The 24,725-nt window shown below is 36.5% G+C and overlaps 3 protein-coding genes across 3 annotated transcripts; 1 reads left to right on the top strand and 2 right to left on the bottom strand.

Moving 5' to 3' along the window:
• Positions 1-3,647: 3,647 nt before the first annotated feature.
• Positions 3,648-11,362, top strand: LOC112566476. Its single transcript, XM_025242686.1, has 13 exons — positions 3,648-4,206; positions 4,977-5,040; positions 5,635-5,786; positions 6,194-6,377; positions 6,716-6,778; positions 7,085-7,244; positions 7,766-8,059; positions 8,353-8,405; positions 9,154-9,210; positions 9,964-10,038; positions 10,249-10,420; positions 10,669-10,697; positions 11,270-11,362. The coding sequence occupies exons 2-12, from the start codon at positions 4,980-4,982 to the stop codon at positions 10,694-10,696; spliced, it is 1,299 nt and encodes a 432-aa protein (XP_025098471.1). The 5' UTR covers positions 3,648-4,206; positions 4,977-4,979; the 3' UTR covers position 10,697; positions 11,270-11,362.
• Positions 11,363-15,203: 3,841 nt separating this feature from the next.
• LOC112566477 lies at positions 15,204-19,786 on the bottom strand. Its single transcript, XM_025242687.1, has 7 exons — positions 19,683-19,786; positions 19,070-19,159; positions 18,645-18,822; positions 18,343-18,426; positions 18,039-18,107; positions 17,516-17,605; positions 15,204-17,146 (listed from the first exon to the last, which is right to left on the bottom strand). Exons 1-7 carry the CDS (start codon positions 19,719-19,721, stop codon positions 16,548-16,550), a joined length of 1,149 nt encoding a protein of 382 aa, XP_025098472.1. The 5' UTR covers positions 19,722-19,786; the 3' UTR covers positions 15,204-16,547.
• Positions 19,721-21,392, bottom strand: LOC112566028. Its single transcript, XM_025241954.1, has 5 exons — positions 21,209-21,392; positions 20,727-20,824; positions 20,180-20,359; positions 19,923-20,059; positions 19,721-19,796 (listed from the first exon to the last, which is right to left on the bottom strand). Exons 1-5 carry the CDS (start codon positions 21,390-21,392, stop codon positions 19,721-19,723), a joined length of 675 nt encoding a protein of 224 aa, XP_025097739.1.
• Positions 21,393-24,725: the final 3,333 nt, after the last annotated feature.

The following is a 24,725-nucleotide window of genomic DNA, read 5'->3' as shown; positions in this document are numbered from 1 at the left end:
ATTGCATAATACAAGTTACCCGTAGCTCCATGCCTCAAGAACTCGTTTTTGCACTAGCTGTCCTCTCATCCCCCTCACTCTCATCTCCACCTCCAACTATCCGCACCTGCATCCCGCATGTCACCCCGCTCCCCTCTGTCTGACTGTAAACGGCCAGCACCACACCCATCGCACCTCAGCTCCTGTTGCATGTATTGTAAAAAACCAAAACATACACTAACTCAATGTCCCACACTACCATAAGTATAATAATTCAGCATGCGGAATTTCAACTTGTGTCTTTTAACTAGTCACGACAAAGTGCTAGTAGAGATTGTTGCATAGTAATTTTTTTACTTGAATATAGTGGAACGAGCAAAAGTGGCCAAAACGAGAGGCCAAGTAGCGGTGATATAGGGAGATTGACTGTACATAACAATCAATTGCACTGATAAAGAAAAATTAATTACCCAAGTTGCACAATATTTCATCATGGACTTCTCTTACTGTTTTGTCATAAATCATCGTTATAAGTATCTAAAAATTGAATCTCATAGCCACACTTAAATGTTGTGTTTGCCAAACAATCCCCAAGCGTTTTATAGACTTCATCTCGCAAACCTTCTGTACATCAGTTTACCCTGAGTCCACATTGGACCTAAACAGCACATCTACAAGACACAGGTACTAACTAAAAATGGTAACAATAGGTAATATATATAATATATGACATTGCTCTTAATTACTGTATTTGCATATGTTACTTGCATTTGATTAAACTTTCGCTCAATTACACAACCATAAAGCATACTACTTGCTGATTCTGCATCTGTCATCATCTACAATACTTCAGCAAATCGGGAATATCTTAAGATTATTGTATCAATCCTAAAGATCATAACACTTTACTACAAGTTTACTTTCTCTTTCTACTCATGCCTACTTTAGCAGTTGTACACATCTTTTTTATGTGGAATATCTTTTATAACTATACATAACACATCTTAAATTAGAATCAGTACATTATAATAAAATTTAAAAGTCTAGATGTAAGAAGTAGAATAAAAATCTCACGCTATGCAATTACTTAGTTATATAATAGCGACTGTAATGCTTAGATAAAATAAACTACCGTACAGCTTTTGTACCAATATAACAGCGTGTTCTTTTGAAAATGGTCCAGTCTACAAAAAAAGAAGAATATTTGTCTGAAGTAGAGCTCATGATATATTCAATTTACAATAGATTATTGTTTATTGGAATGAGTAGCTATATTGAGAACTCTTAATTATTACTTCAATACTTTAGACAAGTTGTTGCACAAATATTACTATTACATTATATATATTGTATGATTAGCATGACACCACATCAAAGTTATAAGATAGCTCATAACAAGGTTAATGTCACAGTTTACAATAATCAAAGATTCGGTTCTGTGATATTGGAAACTTGGATCTGGTTCACTTCATAACCTATCTTCTTTTCTCTAATAATATAAAAATATAAAACAATATCGTTTATTTTCTATATGCATTTCTGTGTGCATTTAAAAGACTTAATAATTCCAAATTTCTTATATGTCAAAGTCTCGTTAAATGAATATGATAATCTTTTAATACAATGCTATCTCTCCGAAGAATATTCCGAAGGTTCAATTTCTTTGTTGGTGAGTAACTCATATGCCGTTCTTCTTCAGCCAACCAACCTCACATCACGTGAAAATCGTTCAGCAAGAAACCTGCCGAATTTACACAAGACGTATTCCAGCTGATACATCTTTGGTTTCACAAATAAATTTAAAAAAATGAAAAAGAGAGAAAACATCACCGGACTAATGGCAGGAGCTCACGAACAGGGAGACAGAAATTAGGGTTCTCGATGAATTAGTTTACATAATTCTTGTTGTGAATAATAAAGCTTTCATCTATTGATGGATTTATTTCTTATTACTTTAATAACCTTTGGGTTTGTTTTTCTTTTTGTGTTTTGTTTGTGTTTTGTTGAAGGAGGGAATTCGAAATGACTCTCCCTTTCAATTTAAAATGGTAGTTAAAAAAATATGCTAATTTACCAGAAAAATAAACTTGAAGACTAAGGATAAAAATTAGTATTTAATATAATATATAATTTCTCTTTTCTTTGCCTTTTTGTGACCGCCCTATACTGTTTTAGACAGCATTGTGATGTTTGGAACTCTTTGGAAACGGAAAAACAAATACACTGACGATCCCACCTACTCATCAAAACAGATAACAACAAAGTTTTCAATATTAAAAACCCCAACTTTTAGAAATTATTTTTCTTTATATAAATATAAACACTTTCTCAGTGCTAAAGCTAATATAGCTGTGTTGGATACTTTGTTAAACATGAAAAAGCATGTATAGGAATTGTCAATTTGTGTTTGCCGATGTGTTTAATCTTTTTGCTGATTAATTCTGCTTTTGTTAAACGTCTGCTGCATTTTTAAAAACAATTAAAATCGTATGTTCTGTCGTTGGATCTTGATAATTAATTAAACAACGCTGTCATGTATATCCGCTTTGCAATTGGTCGAATTTTTTGACTACCCGCAGTCAAAATTGATTAAATCTAATTCATCGTATTAAAACATATATATTAATTAAAACAACGCTGTTTGTATTACGAATATCCGTTGCACCGTATTAAACATATACATTAATTAAAAACAACGCTGTCTATATTACAATTATCGCTTTTGAAAACTGGTCCGAATTTTTAGTTGATGACGTCAGACCATGATGTCGTGCTCACTTCTGAAAGCTTTCAGACAAGGGTCTGTGACAGGTACTGGGTAACTGCCGAGAGCTGGAGGATGAGTATAGCACTGAGCGCGGGAACGGCTGGGTGTATTAGGTGCATCATCATCATCATCATCATCATCATCCACCCGATGCGACCCTGACTCAGTCCAAACAGTTTTCGTTCTCGCGACCTCGGCTGAGCCGAACTCCATTGCGCGCAATGGGCAACGGATGCCGGCAACCCACCTACTCAGCCGCATCGTCTCACGAATGACTACAATATTTAGTCATTTAGAGTACGATGAAAAACGCCGAATTCAAGATAGAACGACAGTAAATACGATTTTAAAATGCCTTTTATAAAGTTAACAGATGTAGTATGAAAGCAGAAGGAACAGGGAAGAAAATTAGGGAAACACGATGATCGAATCGACCATACGTATATTTGCTTACTGTCGATTACCGAAGGGTCAACTCACAGCCTATAGCATTGAGAAAATCTTTTATTTTTGTCAATTATTTTTGTAAATAATGAAATAGGAAAATGTGCACACAAAGCTTTGTGGATTTGTTGGTATGGAAAGGTTGCTTCGGTGACGATGTACCGTATAGCGAATTAATGCCAGGGCGTCATTCCCTGTCGATTTGTTTTCCTTTCGAAAACCCGACTAGTAAAGGTCGAATCAAGGATCGAACGACAGAATATTGATTTTTAATTCTTTTTAAAAATGCAGCAGACGTTTTACAAAAGCAGAATTAATCAGCAAAAGGATTAAACACATCGGCAAACACGAAATTGACAGAATTCCTATACGTGCTTGCATCGTGTAACGAAGGGTCAACAACACAGGCTATAGCACTGGGAGAAGTGCTTATATTTTAATAAAGAGAAAAAAAATGTCTAAAGAGCTTTGTGGAGTTTTTTAATATGTGAAAGTCTGTGTTGTTTTTATTTTGATGAGGAGTAGAGGTGGGGGGACGTCAGTCAGTGTCATTTGATTTCCTTTTCCAAAGAGTTCCAAAACACGTCCAGAATGCTTTCTAAAAAGTATAGAGGCGGATCACAAAAGCAGAAGGAAACGTGGGGAAATTATATATTGTATGCACTATAATATTATATTGTTAGCCTTAGTCTTTTAAGGTTCGATTTTCTTCTGGTACAAAGTTAGGAAGTATTTTTCTGTAAGGGAGGAGTCATTTCGATGTTCTCTCCTTAAAACAAAAGAAAAAGAAACAAAACCAAAAACTGGTTATTTAGAAAAGTAAAATTAAGAAATAAAATCATACAAATAGATAAAACATGTATAATATCACCAAGAAGAATTAATGTCAAAGCTAATGAAAACGAGAACCCCACTAATACGTGTCTCCCTGTTGGGAGCTCTTCCATTAGTCTCGGTGCGTCCACGTGTGTGTACTCGATTATTAACTTCGTCATAAGCAGTTGCTTTCTTACTTTGTAGGTATTTTTTTTTTTAATGCTTATGTATTGTCAGAGAGCAGTTTCGATTCCAGCAATGTTACATCAGCTTGATGGAAATGCAGTTCGTTCTTAGAACTGTTGTCATTAAGATTGTATATCTCCCACATGTACATAGAAGCGTTCATAACGTCTGTATTGAGTATCGTACATGAAATAGGAATAGTAAGCGTTTATTTAAATTTAGGTCACGGCTTATAGGCTTCAAAGTAATTATATACATGTACTCCGCTCGGTCTCCCGACCCTATTTTTCTTATTTAGAGGATTAAATGCGATCGCCAGTTCTGGTTACTAAAAGAATACCAGTAAAATACTGTACTATAAAAAAGCCATTCATGTGGCCTTTATCGAAAGGATTCTTCTGCTGAAATTACCATGTATACTGAAATGGTTTATTTGTTTGTTTGTTTGTTTTTGTTTTTGATTTTAGTTTTGTTTTGTTTTTTTTTAGCAAAGAAGTGCTTATATATGTAGTATATTGAATTAAAGAAAACTGAATAGACATAGAAAGTTGATAGCCACTTCCCCAGTCCAAACACAAAACCAAAATCTGTGATTTATTGTTAACTGTGGAACAGTTGAAACCTTGTTGATAGCTTGCACTTATAAAGAGTGCTATACATTATAACTGTAATGAATGTGGAGGTCATGCTACAATACATTGCAATAAAACAAAAACAACTATACCTTGTAACATTGAGATATACAGAGCTATAAATTTCAGACAAATATTGCTTTTTTGTGTAGACAATGGAACCAGTTGTCAGAAGAACTACGTCTTTCAATGTGTTCTGCAGTGAAAAGCTGAAGGGTAGGTTTATTTTATCTCAAGTATGCTCAGCAGCTATTATACTACAATAATTGCATGCATTGAAGCACTGTTCTATTTTACTTATCATACATCATAGTCTCAAATGTTTTTAGTGTATTAATGACATAATTATATATTAATATCTATATATATATATATTGTTTATAGAAAGAATGCATTATCATCGATTGAAGAAATAGAAGTACAAGCTGCGAAAGTAGGCATGAAAGAATTAGAAAGATGTTAGTTAAGTGTTATGAGAAGCTTTGGGGATTGATACAATAATCTCAAATTATTCCCGAGTCAGGTGATGCCTGGGTGTATTGCATGATAATGAAGGCTTTTAATTTGCTAGACAAAATTTCGTAAATGTATAAATTCTACTAAGGTCTCAGTGCACATTCCTGGTTGAATATTTTTCTATACTTTTGGTCTGCTTGACTTAAGCAGTATTTAACTAATTATGAATCCATTTGTTCCTGGCAGCCGACATTCTATGTAACACTGTTTAATTTCAGAACTGTATTTGAGTGCATATCGTCTGTTTGACAATGTCCTTACAGTAGAGTGTGTATGTGTTTTTGGTGTTCCCAGCCAACCCACAAGGGGGCTTTCAAGCTGTTGAATGGGGCAATCAGTGGAGGCAACTTACAGATGCCTCCAAAAAAGAGTATGCAGGTAAAGCGCTGGCTGCAAGGAATAAAAAGATTGATATAAAAGCAATCATCAAAAACATCCATTCCATGGTAAGTAATCAATATTATTACACTTGTGTGCTGTATTTTGCTTAAGTCTACATAGAATATTAGTTGTTTTTTTATATGACAATGGAAAAATAAAAATTTAGATGCATTTTATTTTCTTGCAAACTTTATTACATTTTATTTGGATTATTCAATTTAAATATGTTATTCATTTGGAAATAGTCTACTAAAGCTGATAACTATCCTAACTGGGATTATTTAACCACTGCTTATCCTGTGGAAGATATTTTGTTTGAGTATAGCTTATTTGAGAAAAAAACTCTTTTGCTATGAAAACTAAAATTTAATGCTGACTATCTCATTTGTACAGTGCCCCATTAACCATGTATGAGAAATATTAGTGATTATATTGGTTGTGGTGAATATTATAGTAACATTTCGTTTTACAGTTTTTACTGTTGAAGGAAAATGAAGAAGAAGTTAAGAAAAGTGGAGTAGAGGGCCTCTGCCTTATAACGTCAAAAAACTGTAATATTCATTTTACTGAATTTGGAAATATGAAGGGTCTCAGCCAGACCCCACAAATATGCAACCTCATTACGGCATATTCAAATATGGAAAATCTGGGACTTGGTACTTGTCAAACATCATCTTACATGTTCTCCCATTACTGTTTTGCATTTTACATAAAAGATCTGTGTAATGTCAAATGTTGAAACTTACACTTGTTTTGTTTTTTTCTTGTTTTGCTTTTTTTTAAAGAATGTTGCATAATCAAAATCCTTAAAAAGGACATTAATGCAGCAAGGCTGAGTTTCATGCTTTGCTTACTAAATATGAGAGTACTGATATTGTCTCTTTATTTTAAGTGTCAGATCTTTTAAGGTGTTGAACAAAAATGTGTGCGTTGAAGTACCTAGTCGTCATGTGATTGCTGTGTTTAGAGCTTTTACAACATACTTGTCTTGCAGTGAAGCGGGGAAGCATCCAGGATTTGAGAGAAAAAGTAATGGCTAAAATGTCCAAAATTGCAAGTATGTGAAATATCTTGTTTGAAGAACAGCATGAGCTGTGGTTTCTAGTACATATTTGACCTCTTTGAATGCTGAAAACAATCACAAACTTAGTATAAGTTTTGCACATTATGTAATGGTGGAAAGCTAATACAAACAGTAAAGTAATTGGATCTAGGTAATGTTTATTATCACAAGCTATCTATGATTCTATCTCAGTAGCTGTAACATATTCGTTTTGTGTTGGGTTTTTTTAGCCAGATATTGTGATTTTACAGGTAATCGAAATATTGTATGACTATATTGACAAGGATTTTATATTAACAGAAGCACAACTTGGTCTGAGCCTATTCCCTTATGAAAGGGCCAGAAAGGGGGAAATCATCATCCATGGAATTCCCCCTTCCTTAATGCCCTTGCAGCCACCTGGAAAGCTGGCCACAAAGGAGCTTCAAAAAATCCTTGACTGTGAAGTCACTGTCACCAGGTACTCAACAACTTGGGCATGGTCTACGGGTTAAACTAGATTCAAGAACTCATCTGTACCTCACTGTACATATTTTCTTCTAATTAATGAAGTTCTGCTGACAATGCTTTGTTGAATTGAATCTGTTCTACATGCGCTTTAAACTTTGTGGAGGCGTACTGCTTGCTTGATTGTAATGATATGTTATTATTATGAAATGATAGCTTTAATTGGTATTGTATTATCCGTTAACTTTTCCTTTATCAGTAACCTTTGTGTCTGGGTTAGAAATTTCTGTTCACTCTATGTACATATATAGTGTGCATGTGCCATAAATTTGCAAGAATATATTGAATGATAAATAAAGGATACATGTAATATAAAAGACAACCTACTTAGAATAGTGAAGCATTTTTCTGCTCATCTGGTTCTTTCTACAGTTAATTACATTTTTATTTGTTTTGAGAATAGCCATGTTGCCCTTTGTGGACATAAAACCCATTATAACTGGCTGTACCTACAATTTTTGTTTTTTCTTGCAGAGCACCATCATTACCAGCACCAGTACATTCACATGGAACTCGAATAGCAAATGCAGAAAATGAAGCACCAGAGAACACATTACAACAAACACAACTTATACATGAATCATCAACATATGCAAATAATGAAGCAACAGGAAGCATATTACATGAAATACAAACACAACCTCTAAATAACACATCAACACATACAAACATCACATTAGACATAAACCAAATGTCACATCTCATCAACACTCCAGAAATGTGTGATGGGAGAACCCCAGGTCATGCCACAGAGGGGCAGTTCCAGAGGTAATCATTAAAACCCATTTGGGATTTTTCTGGTTACATGAACAATTTCTCTTGTTACAAATGTCTCACCATTTGACTGATTCCTTATGAAAGATATTTTCTTTAATCAAAGTTTTGCATCGTACCGTATGACTGCATGTGAAAATTGATTGGGTGCAAGTGGGGGCTGGTGTATGCCCAAATACATCAAAAGTGAATGTATTTGTGGATGTGTCATGTGCTCTTTGTGAGTCATTTTCCATTTTTGCTGATTGTAAAAATGTTAATGTGTTGGGTTTTGTTTTTTTTTACAGCCAGCTTATCTCAGACAGCCAGCTTATCACAAACATAGAACATCAGCCAGATGGTATGTTTAACAGTTATTGTTGGTGTCAATTGACCAAAAATGTTGAACCAAATGCATGAAGTATTACAGTATGCAAGTATAGTATAAGAGCAGTGGCCAGTAGTTCATATGTTTATTCTACCCCTATGGTTGACACCATTTTATGTAGCTTACCTGTGTTATGGAATTGTGCTGGTGAGGGCTACCAATGCTGGGTACCTCAAAGGTTTAAAGCAAGAACTGTGGTCCTTAGGGCAGAGCTAACGACCTTTTCCTATAAAGGCGCTGCTGTGGATAATAAAATACATGCTCATTGTAATGTGTAGGCCCGAGTCAGTGCCATTGATTAGTTATATAAATCAATAATGGAAGTACCTTATTATATTTTACAAAAGCTTGAGATTGTTGTTTTCCCTGTACCACTACTATGCTGATTTCCAAATCACAGCCAAAACTGATGAAAACATGAAATGCATAACATTCACATAATAGATTACTAGCTGTAACCCTGCCATACAATATCGAGATGTTTGCTGTTTTTCATACCTTTAAACTCGCTGATCATGGCATGATTTTTTTTTATTTACATCCACTCATCCTCTTCTTTCTGTGTCATACAATCAATGTGTAAGAGTTAGTGTAAAATTATTGTGAACTTGGGTATAATAATTGAGAGTATATTTCACTAGGTTTCAGACTTTACAATACTAAATTTCATCAGTTTGTTGCCTTGGCTGTTCTTATAAAAGCAGTGTTTAATCTGTTACAGATGGGACTAATACTACTCCTGTGGAATTCCCATTAACAGAATTCATAAATGCCCAAAGTAAGATTAGTATTTCCTGTGTCATTTCTTGTGAACAGGCTTTTGGCATTTTCTTAATGTGCTCTTGTTGTGTTAACTTATGCTTATTATTATGCTCACCCATTGTTAACTTTGTCACAGACAGTGCTGGTTCATGTTGATTTTGTGCATCATCCAAATGAATTAAAATGTAATCGGGTGATGAATATTACATCAAACCAAATACATATAAATTTATGCAAATTGATTCAAATTGCATTACCACAGTTGAAGTAAATTATATAGATATATTGTTTTGTCTTATGTACTCATATATATTTTGCCATACTGTCACCATCTGTTGCACATGTTAGTTTGTTATTGGGTGATTGTTTTTGATATGATGTTATGGGCAAAAATTCCCCCTAGGCTTACAGCCAATAAATGAAAAGTGATACCTGTCCCAAATCCATTGGCTTGCATGCCTTTATAGAAAGCGCCTTTAGTCTGAGTGATGATGGAGTAATGTTATATATCAATCAGCTAAATGAAGAGGCATCTGGTGTGCTTGATAACCCTGGTCAATATACAGAGATTTCTCTTGTATGCAAGTAAATATTTGAAAAGAATTGTGCATTTGACATTCTGTGCAAGAATGCATTAGAATAAGATCTCATAATTTCACTAATTGTGATCCTTCATGGAGCATAAAATCCTTCTGCAGATTTGCAAGGGATATATTATTTTAAATTATTTAATGGATTTCTTAGTTTGGTTTTCTCTGTTTCTTTAAAGTCATCCAAGAGTCAGAGGAAAGACCACCACTGGATGGGACTTCTGAAGCACCTGTCTTAAAAAAAGCTCGGAAGGGTAATGGACATTTTAAGAAACGATTTGCTTGGTCTGATCTTATGCTAATTGGTTATCTTTTAGTTAGGATCTTTAATCACACATAGGTTTAGTGAAAATGCTTTGACGTATTCAGTTACGTACTAGGTAACGATCTGTGTGTCCTTAGTAGATTGAGACATTTTGACTTGGTTGGCTATAGAATATGATGCTAGTTGATTTCTTGTGCAGGAACAGAGAAAAGCTGCTGGTCGTCTGCAGAAGTAGAAACCATTCAGAAGCAGTTTGCAGATGAACTGAATGGAAGGAGGGCGGTCCGAATGCAGGACATAAAGAGCTTTCTAAGGAATTCAAATTTCCAAAGGACTCCAGCTGCTGTCCAGAATTACTTGATAAGAAGAAGGCAAGTGCAAGACATTATAGAACCAGAACAATCTCACCTGTTATAGGTGCTACACAGATTTAGAAAATACACTTTTTTCTTTTACTTGCATGCTTCCATGTGTAATCAGAACCAAAGAAGATTAGCTGGCAAATTTCTGTTCTGAAAGTGAAGGACATATTTTCCTAGTGTCTTAATTTTTCGGCTTCATATTTTTGAAATGCATTTGGTAATATTAATTCTTGCTTTTTATTTGCTTCTTATTTCAGAAAAGAGAACACATCCAAAGTCAATTAAGGTAAAACATCCATGGGGGCAAATAGGAACAAGAAAAAGAAGAATTGTTATGTCATTAAGAAGTGAAATGTTAGAGATTTCACTTTTTATTCAGTTTTATTTAATAATCATATTGTGGACATACATTCTATTAGTTTATCAGTTGTTACTATCACATATGTGATAAAAATGTGTGTAAACTGCTTAACCAGCTACTGGAGTTTGAAAGCAGAATTGATTAGGATAGTGAATCTGAAAATGTCAAATAATTTAAATCTGACATTGGATATCTCAATTTTCCCTGCTCAATGAGAACATCATAAAACATGTTAAGTTTGGGTCTGACTTGCACATTATTTGTACAGTTTAGTTGATTATAACAGTAACACCCTTTTTGCTGGTCTCAAAGGCATTTATGTATAGACACATAACATATGGAAGGAAACATCCTCTCTCCCTTCAGTCGCCTGTACATTACCTTGTAAACAATGCAAAAATGCAAGCAAAAATGTCATGAAATCATTACACATACCGACATCCCTAGCTGCTCCTTGATGCTGGCAAATCATGGTTTGTCTTTTTTCTCTCTTTCAGGATTCAGAATCGACACAGAGGAGTGTTTTAATTTTGAATTTTTTTTTTTTTTTTTTGCTGTCTTTTTAAAATAAAATCAGTTCACAAACTGCTCATTTCTTTGATTATAATTGACCTGTGGTCTTTATATATGCAGATCCATGAGCAAGTGACAGTGGAGTCATGTAATAATAAGTAAACATTTTCACAAGGAAATTTTTTGTGTGGAAAGGCTGCAGAAGAGCTAAAATAACATATCTGGATAAAGACGCCTTCAAAGTGGACCATTTTTGCAATGAGTAGATATTTGTTGTGGAATGAATTGTGACTATTTTCACAAAGTTTTGCAATAGTCCTGTTCTGACGTTGATTGGTAAAATAATAGCAGAGTAGTTAAGATACTACGCACATTCAACATGGGACAGCATATGTACCATAACACTGAACACTAGAGAACAGCACAACCATTTACAAAGCTAGACCCTCATCTCTTTTCCCATTCAAATGATATTAAGGTGACAAGACATGATTAACTAATGGGTTTGTGCGAAAGAAAGAGAAACGGCAAAATTAAGCAATGGCTGACTTAATGGAGCTGACAAAAGATAGAGTAAAGGAAACAGCTTAGCAAAAGATCAAACAATGTCAAGACCATGTCACGGCTCGGGTGGCTTAACTCACGCCAGACAAATGCGCGTTCTTTCAAAACACAACAAAACGATTGCCGGAGGCTCCCCAATTCTCCAAATCACACATCTTTCTCTCGTGTTCTTCTTTACAACTTTGAAACAGCAATACAATGTCATAAGCAATAACAGAAAAAGATGTCATACCTCGTCTAGGCGAGGTTAATCCAAAAACGGGCCAGTGCCGCGCCGCATCTTGCGTGGATCGACACTGTACCCTAGTCTACTGTACACAAATCTCAACGCGGGAGATTTACAACTCGTGACTCGGGCACATCTTCTTCTTCCGGTATCCCAGGCCTGAGTAATTTTTCACAACTCGTTCCCGGCAAAATCTACTGGTGAGCTGTGTTCACGAAACACTTATTGTCAAAGTTAACCCTTTCCTATCTAATGTTTTCATTCACTCAGCCATACATTCAAAATACATTTTTAGTCCTTGAGTCGCAATAGGGTTAAATAGTCTGAAAAACACTGGAGGCACGGACTGGTCTGTGACAGGCCAGTAGGAAAAAGGGGAGCTCAGAGAGAAGAACTGGGAGATAAACCAAGAAGTGAAGAAGAGTGCAAGAGGTGACAAGAGACATTTCGCATACAGAATGGCAGAAGGGGGATGACAAGCAGCTGGGCGAAATAACACAAATAGACTATACGAATTTACAAGAATTCTGTAAGGAAGGAAAATACCAATAACGAATAAGAATGGCAGCGTCATCACCACGAATGCAGAACAAAGATTTCGCTGGGTGGAACATTTTGATGAAATACCTAACCAACCCCCACCAACAACCACTTTGGACATTGCCCCAGCGGCCAAACAGCTCCAAATAAACACCAACCCACCAAACAAGGCAGAAATCATCAAAGCCATCATGTCTTTTAATTCCGGCTAGGTGGCAGGCCCAGATGGCATTCCTGCAGAAGCACCCAAGGCAGACCCAACAGCCGCAGCGGAGATGCTACACACTCTGCTGCAGAAAATGTGGGAACAGGAGCAAGTTCCAGCAGGCTGGAAGCTTGGCAACCTAGTAAAGCTACCCAAAAATAGTCGACCTGACCCAGTGCACCATTTGACCTAGGATCACGCTATTGTCCATTCCTACTAAGGTGCTAACCAGAATCATCCTGGAGAGACTGGAGAATGCCCTAGACAAGAGATTGGGGCAAGGACGGGCAGGTTTTCGCCATGGTAAATCATGCACAGGCTGCGACTTATTATTGAATGGCAGTCGCCACTATGCATGACATTTGTGGATTTTGAGAACGCTTTAGACAGGGAAACAATCTGGAAGTTGACGCAGCACTACGGATTTCCTCCAAAGTTCATTGCCGTCATTCAGCAGTTGTATGATAACTCGACATGCCAGGTGATCCACAACGGACAGCTGACAACCCCTTCGAAGTGAGGACTGGAGTGAGGCAAGGTTGTACGTTCTCGCCGACAATCTGTCTGATCGTCATAGACAGGGTCATGAGAAGAACCTCTAACAGCAACACGGGCGTTCAGAGGACCTTCGCCAGGCATTTTGAGGATCTAGACTTTGCGGATGATATGAGCGTGTTGTCCCACAAGCAACAACACGCACAGACAAAGCTCACTCGGATCTCAGAAGAAGCTGCGATCGAAGCGACTTCAGCATATCTAAGGCCGACTTCACTTGTATCACGAGACCGGGTCATGTCAAGAGGGCAAGACTCGGGAGGAAGGACGCTTGAGTTAGAGAACCTTGAGCAACGGGGCGAATTTAGTGACGAAGAACTGTCAGGACTGCCTGCTGTCGCCGTGGAAATCAAAAGGCTACGTGACCAGGGCTTGCACTACCTGTGAGAGGTAGACGTTCGAGGCCAAGGCCAGAAAACGTCGTTCTCAAGGGAGGAGAACGTCTGCTGGGTTCGCCACACTCTATGGAGTCGGAAAACTTGGACTTTGGCGACTTTGGAGATGGTGTTTGTTCAGCGACTGTAAGTCGCATTGCAGTTGTCGAAGACACCACGTGTATCTCCCTGGACAGGGACAGGCTCGACTCTGTGTCACCGGGAGAGCTTTCGTCGCTCTCTGACGAGGTTGGCAGATCGGACAGAAAGGACGACGGACAGGCGGAAGCAACACTTCGAGGGAAAGTCATAAGAGTGCCATGACTGTCGGCTGAAGCATTGGTCTCCATCCAACCATCCTTGTGAACCCACAATAGCAAGAACAGCTTTAACATCAGAGCTTAGTTGATGTGCATGTGAGCGCGAATGACAGAGATAGAGGTAACAGCACTGGAATAGTGGAAGTACGATAGCATTGGGACTCTTCCCTAGACGAGTCTTTACATCCTAACTATTTGTAAAAGCCGGCCGACAATTTAACAAGACAAGCTCTGGGCTGGAACCCAAAGGGGCGGCACAGGGTTGGGAGACCCAGACAGACATAGAGATCACCTTGAGACCGATGATGGAATACTTGTCAAGGCACCCTGTCGTGCAGGCAGAAGGCCCGGTGGATTGTACTTTTGGTACAGAGGGCGCAGAATTGAAAGTCACTGTCGCTAACTAATCAGGGATACATTCAGCTTAAAACATTCTCCCTTCCCCTTCTACCCCGTTCGTTTTGCTGCCCTATGCTCCTCGAGGAGTAACAAGGAACAAACCACTTAACCCCCTAGGCCTAGTGTATAGTCAATAACTGTAGGACAGCTATTGCCCTTGTGGATAAATAAAATTGCAATGCATAGATGCCATTCACTGTCCTGATTCATCAATGGAAGTAAATATCTTGATTGTGATAACTTTTGTGTATTCTCTGTCTTTACTAAACAGTGTGTGTGTGCTCACATAACTTTTTACTTCTCTAATTCCCACTACCTTTCAATTTTTCTTACCCCCTCCTTCCTTTTCTGTTGACTTTTGAACCAATCTTCTTTGCTTCCTCTGCTTTTTTTATTTATTTATTTTTTTTTTTTTACATGAGTAGGTTATTAGCCAAAATCAAACCCCTCAACCTGGAGGGCCAGGGGTGCAACATTTTAGTCTGGCCTCTTCCCTGACAGACCTGTTTGGCTTGGTTAGACCTGCCAGGAGTACAAGGCTCCTGCCGGCATCGCTCTGTTGATCGACAAGATGCGCAAGCCACCACAACACTAGAAGGTAAGTTGCACCAACTGATGGTGGACTGCACTGTTGCAAGAAGTATAATTTCTCTGATTCTTCTATGGTTTAGTATAGTCAACCACTATTTCATGCCAATAAGCACAGAGACAATAACATTTAATCAAGTCAATTCCTTATTCATTGAATGAAATATTTAATTGTCCAATTTATTAGAAACAAATCATTTTAAAAAGAATTTTTGCTTAGGCAGATATAACCCACATTTTCAAAAATCAAAAACGTGATATCGGAGGAAAAGAAAGTATGAACGATTTATTTCAGGGCCATTCTCTGATTGATGAGGAGAGAACAAACCCATGATAAAATAATTAATGTTACACACAGTAAATAACATTTTAAACTAGCTGACAAGGAAAAGTAATTATGCATTGACCATGCATAATTATCCAATCTTGAAATCATTCTATAGCAAGACTGTTTCTAAATTTAGATGCAGAAAGATACATAATGACAAATCATTATGGTACTTTTGTCTGCTGAAGCAATCAATATACTAAATTTTTATAAATTTGACAGAGTGTAAAATTTCATTTTGTTTATGTAAAAAAAAAAAAAATTAATGCTTGAAACGCCATTCTCACTTTTGCCATAATACTCTGAAAATGACTGCTAAATTCGTTGATAAGTTGTAACACATTTCAACATGTCGTATGCATGGTAAAAGGAGAATCACCACTGTTAATATGGCTATTTCAAGCCTGCCACCTACACACAATTAATCTTTCTGTCAAATGTAATAAAAATATTTACATTTTCAACACCCTGATTTATCCAAACAAAACCAAATCCAATGGAGAAAATATTCATTTCAACAATAGATACTCAATTTGCTCAATGGGATTCAGATCTGTAGAGCAGGCTGGCCAATGAACTTTTGGAACACTTAATAATAAGAATGTAGACAATATTAAGATGACCACTCGACTACCCGGTAGTGTGGTGGTTAAAACACTCACTTGTCATCACTGCAGTGAGTGGCTCACTGAATAGCTTAAAATTCAAAAAGTGAACCAAACACTATTTCAGTAAATTCATCATAAAAAAGAAAGGCACATGTTACCAGTAAAACAAGCATCAACATAATGAGTGATGATCACAGCTCAAATCATGCAGGCAAAAAAGTTTAAGCACAGGTGAGATGAAAAGGGGACATGCTAACTGCCAAGTAATTAAAATATATTAACTGGCTTGCTTCTGTGGGTTAAAGTAACTGGATGCAAGGTGTGAATGTGGCTTGTATGTATGCTACAAAAAAAAGAGTACATTGCTAAAAAAAGAATTACATTACACCATTATTGGTTCAAAAATGTAGCAATGAATTCATAAAGACATCATGGAGGTTGGTTGTAGCAATGCTTTGAAACAAAATAAACATGGTATCATCCCTTAAATACCTCTATGCTATCAATAAATATATCAATTGTCCACTTTAGTAAACTAAGTAAAAGGTCAAACACTTATGGCAAAAAGTGTTCTTCCTCCTCCTCCTCCTCCTCCTCGTCTTCATCAGATTCTGATTCGATATCTGAGTTAAATTCCCTAATCACATCTATTAATTCCTCGTTGTCATCAGAATCTGGCTGGCAAGTGAGGGCTGAAGATGACAGTCGGTTGGAGACTGAGTAGTCAATGCTGACTTTCGAAAATCCTGGCTGCTCGTTAAATTTCGCATGCAGATCTCTTAGCTGGCATTCCACTTTATGTTTACTTACAGACTTAACATGGTTTAGGGCACATTCATATCGACTGACTAAGTCTGATGGCTGACATAATAACACATTTTGCTCCAGCAGCCACTGCTGTAAAAGGCAAATGTCATAAATTATTCGCTGTTCCTCTTCTTTCCCACGATCGTAGTCTGCTGCACAATTGGCTGCCCTCACTTGCTCTGAGTTCAGTTCTGGTGCTATATGAGTGTACAGAGCTGACTCTGGGTCTCTAAATTCAGCTGGTGAAATGTTTGGAAATACATTTTTTAAAGACCCAATGACAGACTGCAGCTGAGTGTTTGTTGTCCGCAGCTTCTTCGCAATTTTCTGGGCAATTTTTTGTCCATCTGTAACATGAAAGATATTGGATTTTTAATTTCAAATGTGACAATTACCATTAAATATTAATGGAACCAAATTGTGAATCCACAGGCACTGCTTGAAAAGCAGAAAAGTATTTTGCAAAATGACACTTGTATTCCAACCTAATATTCACTTGGGATTTTGATAATGTTAGAGATGAAACAAATGCCTTTTCATAGTAATCCAGTGAAAAGTGGCATACACAGAGGACAGGCATCAGTCAGACATGAGATATTAACCTCTCATACCTAATCCTCTCAAAGTGAAGGCAAGCACTGTACCATGGGACTGTCTTTTCCCAAAATACTAACCCAACACAGTAACCATTTCAAGGAAAGGAATAAATTACACACCAGCATAGCGTCTCTTTAGTCCCAGCAGTTGCTGCCGCTCAGCTGACAGCTTCCTCGCTTTCTCAAGCAGAGAATCAGAGGTAGAGCTTTCTGCAAAAATGACAAATAATGTCGACTTATATTCAGCTTTTAACTTATCATATTTTACTTAACACAAAAACAACTAAGAAGTGTTATTGTACAATACTCGTAGGAATGCTGGTTATAATCTTGCTAATAAAACTTCAGCACTGCACATGGTAGGCTCTAACTACAAATCAACAGGTGCATCCATCTATTTACAAACCTTACGACAAAAGCACCCACCTTTAATTATATGAAGACAAGCTTTATATATTTTTAAACTACTAAAAACATTCATCTATTATAAGTCAACAATGCATTAGCTGCCTGTAACACCTTTCCATACTATGACTGTGTTGCACATGAACATATAGGGCTCATTTTGCTAAGATTTACCGTGCAACATAACACAGTATTATACTTTTTTAAAGTTTCTTCACAGTGAGTGGTGATATAATACCTCTATGACCACTGGTTGTTGATATAGTATCCTTCAGCTTGTGCAGCCATTCTGCAGCAGTTCCTCTATCTGAAAACAAATGTCTGATGCATTACCACCACTCTTGGAAAGACTACTACAAATATTACTTCTGAGTGTTGATTAACTTTGTCCAGAGATTATATCCAACAAACTCATCTTTACCAGAAGTGGGCTTGGAACCAACATGGAATGAATAAAACAGCACAGGCATATAGACATGGAGAGGGTTTTGCATATTCTCTTTGATGCTTTGTGGAACTAGAAATATAAACTACACCCTTACACTTGCTTTCAACCTCATGGATAATCTCTTTGGCTTTTGCCTGCGTGTCCCTTGCCTTTTTGAGTCTTACAGACAGTGTGTCAGCTACAGAAGACACAAAAGTAAAAAGGTTCTCATTACGGTAATTTGGACAACATGTCAAAACTTCCCCAAAAGCACTCAAAATACATGGTAAATATATACGATTCAAAAAATTAAAAGGAGATCTAGCAAAAGGAAAATTTATTGCATGCGCTTATTTTCTGTACTTCAAGTTTTCGCATTAGTTTCTTTTGAGATACTTAGCAGTTATACAGAATTACCTAATGACACAAAAATCCTCCTGGCATAGTGTAGCAGAGCACTGCTTAGTAGATCTTGCCTGTTGGGCAAAGTCATTTCTTTACTCCACGCAAATCTGCGGAGGAAAGACCATAAGCGTTCCATAGCTTCACCATCTATTAATCCTGTGCCCTCGCAAAAGCGCTGTCCTTTTGTCATCTACAACAGCAAGAAACATATGACATTCATCATACAAAGCACTGCAAGTGATACTGCAAGCTACATGTATCAGTAATATTCTAAAAAAATATATAAGATTAACCAAAAAAGTCTTCAGTCTTTTCGTCTGGAAAGAAACTTGCAATGTAGTTACTTTAAAGCAAGACAAGATTATGCACAAGCCTTGTCTTAACGTGAAAAGGAAGAGTCTAACACAGCTTGATAATGTTAACTTCATAAGGCTTACCTGACACTGTGTTATATGTGCAAAGCTGTGAAACACAGGAACAACAAATCTAAATTTTTCAGACAGCTGTCCAAATAGTTGAGAATGCTTCTGTTGAAGACAAATGAAACAGAGAAAATTACCTTTGAGAGTTAGTTTTATGTAGAGTCACAAATCAGACTGATTCCACTGTCACAATCATACTCTTTTAACTATAAAGAAATACGGCATATCCAATAAAGTACTGATTGAAATTTCACTCAGAGATTAATGCAGAGTATGTCATTCTTCAATTGTCTAGACTCATAGGCACTCATCTAATGTAATCATTGTTTTGACAGTTGACAATAAAACTTTTGCCAAAAAATATAAGCCCATCACACCTATCCACTGCACAACCACAGCTACATGAACATAAAAAGAAAAGAACAATGTATGTACTCTTTCTTAACTTACATATGGCACAATGTTTTGTCGCTTAATTATTGGATAACCTTCACTCTAGTACTTAAAAGCCACCCAGCTACTGTAGTACCTAGATTATTTCACACAATAAGTAGCTTGTTTACATTCAGAATGCATGCAAAAATTAGACATTTAGTGCAGTCTCACATCATACAGGTGGATCACTTACTGTTATATGAGTCTGCAGTGAGCAGGCAACATCGTACATCACAATTTGTTTTGTACTAGCTGTGAAAAGCTGCTCTGCAGCAATTCGTTGTAAAATATATACAGGATACCAAATCTGGAATGATTAAAAAAAAACACTTTTCATCAAATTGATTTGTTGTCTCATATTTAGTAGCAACTCTACATTCGGAGACTATTCATACTATGATATCTACTAATATTTATTTATTAAGTTTATTACCTCTCTCCATGCTGCATATTCACAAAATGCAGAGGGAACCATGTTGACACACAGCACCAAACACTCCTCTGATGTCCAGTTTTGCATTTTTGTTTTTTTGACCTGACAAGATCACCTGCTTGAAAATTTGAACATTCCTGCAATGAAAGTAGTCAGTCATAGTCAATAACTTCTATTTGCATAAAAGCACATATACAAATATATTGCACTAAAGAGTAATTTAAGAAATACAAAGAATATAAGATTATAGTGCACACCGAAGATTTGCTACTTGATTTCGATGTTGCCTCATGATGAGTGTTGACAAAGTTTCTGACATCATCATCTGGACAAAACACACTAAATCTAGCATGTTCAAGTCCAGGTCCAAATCCAGAATTCATCTTGTGCACAAGCCCAAAATTAGCGTCCATCGAGATAACACGTCTCTCTGGCTTCTGTGAAAAAATAGACCATAATCTTATTGTTACTGTTAGTATTACACATGTGTACCACATTTTACATGTTTTTTAATGATGTAAACAAAAGTGTATTTGCATCATGAAATAAAAGATATGTTTTTGAAAATTCTCCTAATTATCAGTAGGCATTAGACAATGTTAATAAATTTTCTTTATATCAAAACATCAAGAAACGGATGTGCATAGATTAGGCATATCTTAAACAGCTTAAATTGCCACCATGTGAAAATATTAGGTACAAATAAAGTGTAAATAAACTTTTGTGGGTGTTTTTGTTTGCAGAATACAGCAACTGTGTTTAAATATTTCTTAAAATGCCAAATCATTAACCCTTACAACATACCAGGCTACATATTGGGCACTTCTTGCCCAGTAATTCGTGGGCATGAGCTGTTTCAAGACACAACACCTGATGATGGTGAAATTCTATAATTGTGTTACCTGCAATAAACCATTAAACAAACATATAAAATATCATTTTCACAATCCACTTATTCTGTCCATACTTTCCAAATAATGTAAACTGAAATTATTGGCTTATAACGCTTATAATTAAACTATATTTACATCCATAAAATGAAACTGTCGCACTTCTTGACTAGAGGTCTAGTGGCACTGATACAGTTCTCTATGGAGTCAGTAAGCAATATGCCATGAGTAGTTTCTTGCAAGTTAGACTTGTTGGACAACGTATGATGATATGTTTACCAAATGTCTTGTGCATGTTTCTGTAATCCCCTGCTGTGACAACATATGATGATGTTTTACCAAGTCTTGTACATGTTGCTGTTGTCATGCTGTGACAAAATATGATAGCATGTTTACCCAGTGCCTTATACAGGTTTCTGTAGTCCCTGCTGTGACTGTGCAGAAATGTTGTCCTCCGCTCTAATGCATTGCAAAATTTCTGCAGAGACATTTGCCCTTCTAGTTGTAGCATTCTGCATAGCTCCATTAGTTTCATGCAGAATGCTGTCTCTGCTTCTTCGGAGTTGATGGCCATAACCATTTCTAACTAACGTTACAGCTTCTGGCTCACATTCACAAAACTGCACTTTGATTTGGTGAGCTCTGCCTATAATAATAAAGGGAAGAACATAAAAAAGTGCTTTTCGTATTTGATACTGTTCTACCCTTACAGAAATATTATGCAACATATTCTCATGTTCAAAATGCTGCCTACTTCTTTATGTCCACACTACATGTTAAACTACAGCATAAGGTACTTCAGTAAAGTAAATATTCTTACCTTTCAGAATTGTAAATTAAAGCTGGTTAGAGCTTTTCATTTATAAAATAGGAAAAAAATTTTATAAATCTTTACACCAAAAAGTGACAATAAGTTTATAAATAAATATAAAGTCTGGAAAAGGCAGACAGCCCTGTAAGCAAATGCCACATGCGAAGAAAAAGAAATTGCAAGCTCAAGACGAAAGCAAAACCCAGGGCAGCTAGCCCTCACTGGTGTTGAAGTGCAAACATTATTCACATTTAACATCTATTAAGTAACATTTATTCCCATCTTGTTTGTTTTGGTGAAGACGAGGTTTCTCCATAATGTGATATTTTGAATGCATGACAATAAAATGTGAAAAAAATTTAAGAGAATGCATGGGTAAACTCTGTTTTTCAAGAAAACATAATAATCTTGCATATGTACCTTGTGCATCAAAACTGTAATTTGACGGTAGTAGAGCTTGTCACACTGGTGCTCAGACAAATGGTTGTTTCTCTTAACACAGGTGCAAACAATGATGCATCCTGACAATACAATAGCAAATTTTAATATAAGCTTGCAGCATTTAAGTCTATAAATATGCCATAATCAATTATGGAATTCATTTAAGTTTCAAACCTCATCAAAAGTGCATTCCATGAGACTGTAATGCATAATGGTGTATCAGTTATTACATTAACTAAGTCTTACCACATTTCAGATTCCTTTCAGTTGATTTTCTGAAGCACGTGCTTATATAAATAGAGAATATATTGCCAGTCCCATGGTGTATATTTACATTTACATAACAATCTAAAACATTATAAAAATATCTATCCACAAATGTTGATAAACTGTACTTACTTCTTTCCAACTGTATGTCTGATGATATAGCACCAAAGAATGGATCTTCTCATCACAAGCCTTGCAATAAAGGCTTCTAGGTCCACAATCAGGACACCAGATAATCTCTGGACCTGTGCACAGCCACAGAAGCTGCATTTTTTGTGGCAGGACTGAATCCTTCAATGTGGACACGAACAAGACCTGCTCGCAGATCTTTCCAGCCCTCAGCCTCAGTCACTTTTTTCTTCTTGTGATTGCTGACTCCACTTGCACCTGATGAATCTATCCATGGTACAGGTCATGCTTAAGAATCTGACTTTCAATCAGCATTATAAACTAACGGATAACAAAGTTTGTCATTCTAATGTTCAATGCATTTTAATATCCTTTTCTATATTAAAAAGTATGTATTTTTACAAAAAGCCTCAATGTAGTTTATCCAGCATCTCTCTCTCTATCAATACATATGTTTTTATATTTAAAAACACACAAAAATGATCGACAGCAAATAAAAACATATATCATCATACTTGTTACATATGAAATGCATATTTTTACACTGTGTGCAGTTGGACAGACTTGCAATAATTCCAAATTCTCTGTAGTCATGTCAACAGGTCTTGTGAGAGTCGAAAAGAACTAACTTTCTAGTACATACTGCTATCTAGAGGAATATCCTGGAAGGTGTCACGTTCCTCCTGTTGCTGGGTTAGGGTTAGTCCATTTTGCCCCTGGTCAGGAGTTCTGTTTAGCCGCATGAAAGTCCTCATATCCTCCGCTGAAAGTTGCAGCTTACGTTTACGAACCCGCCCGCGTTTATCCACGGAGACCGTATATCCAAATGGATACCACTTTCTTGGCCGGGGCATAGTTGATTATTTGCACACGTCTGCACAAAATAGAAAACCAGAAAAAACGAGAAGAGCAATACCACAAAGTAAACAATTTGAGTGGCAAGACACGGCCAAATAAAAATCATGTTCGCTAATTGAATGTGTGTGTGTGTACACAACAAGCTATGCCTTAAATTACGTGATGCACAAGTATTATTTGCAACAGCTGCACCGAAAATAGTTCAGCATTGACACATCGAGAACGATCCACGCTCACATTCCTGAAATAGAAACCACTCTCTCACAATACATATGCATTAAAAGAAATTTACCTGCAAAGTAATCACGTAACTGCTTAAATGACTTAATAATATTACTCAATATGCGCACGTGGAAGCACCGAGACTTATGGAAAGCACATAAAAGGGAGACACGCATTATTGGGATTCTCGTGTTCATTATCTTTGACGTTAATTCTTCTTTATGTTATCATAAATGTTTTCTCTATTTGTATCATTTTATTGATTGATTTTACTTTCCAAATAACCAGTTTTTGTTTTGTTTTTTTTTTCTTTTGTTTTAAAAGGAGAACAACGAAATGACTCCTCCCCCTCCCTTCTAAAAATACTTGCTAACTTTGTACCGGAATAAATCTAAATTTAAAAGACTTAGGAAAAAATATTATTATAGTGCATAAAATATATCGTTTGCCCCCTTTTCCTTCTGTTTTTGTGGCACGTCTCTTTACTTCTTAAATCGCATTCTGGACGGGGTTTTCGAACTTTTTGGAAAAGGAAAACAAGTGACACTGACTGACGTCCCCCCACCCCTACTTCTCATCAAAATGATAACAACACAGACTTTCACATATTTAACAAATCTGTAAAGCTTTCTGGACTTTTATATATATAAATCTAAGTTTTTCTCCCAGTGCTATTGCTGACGATGTAGACCCTTCGTTGAACCACATAAGCACTTCGGGCAATTTCGTGTTGGCCGATGTTTCCTTTTGCGTCTGCTTTTGTAAAACGTCTGCTGAATTTTTAAAAAGAATTAAAAATCGTATTTTCTGACGTTCTATCCTTGATTAGACCTTTTCTAGTCAGGTTTTTTGGAAAAGGAAATCAAATCGACACGGAATGACGCCCTATCATTGGCTGCTCGATCCCCTTCGATCCTGCTTAATTCTAATCAAAATGATGGGAGTACGGTATAACGTCATTTTAGCGACTTTTCCATACAAAAAATTCACAAAGCTCTTCCTTTTCATTATTTACAAAAGTAAAGATTTTCTCAATGCTATAGGCTGTGATGTTGACCCTTATCGTCCACTAAATATTGTGGTCTTTCTTGATACAGTAAGCCTGAATCAGTATGTAGGTGCGGCAGAACAACAGTAGTATTCTACATAAGCCTACTAGGCATGCTGCTATACCTCTTACAAAGA

The sequence above is a fragment of the Pomacea canaliculata genome, linkage group LG6 (assembly GCF_003073045.1).
Source record: "Pomacea canaliculata isolate SZHN2017 linkage group LG6, ASM307304v1, whole genome shotgun sequence".
Taxonomy (NCBI): domain Eukaryota; kingdom Metazoa; phylum Mollusca; class Gastropoda; order Architaenioglossa; family Ampullariidae; genus Pomacea; species Pomacea canaliculata.
The sequence above is the reverse complement of the archived record's forward strand: the minus strand, read 5'-3'. Positions and strand labels throughout refer to the sequence as shown.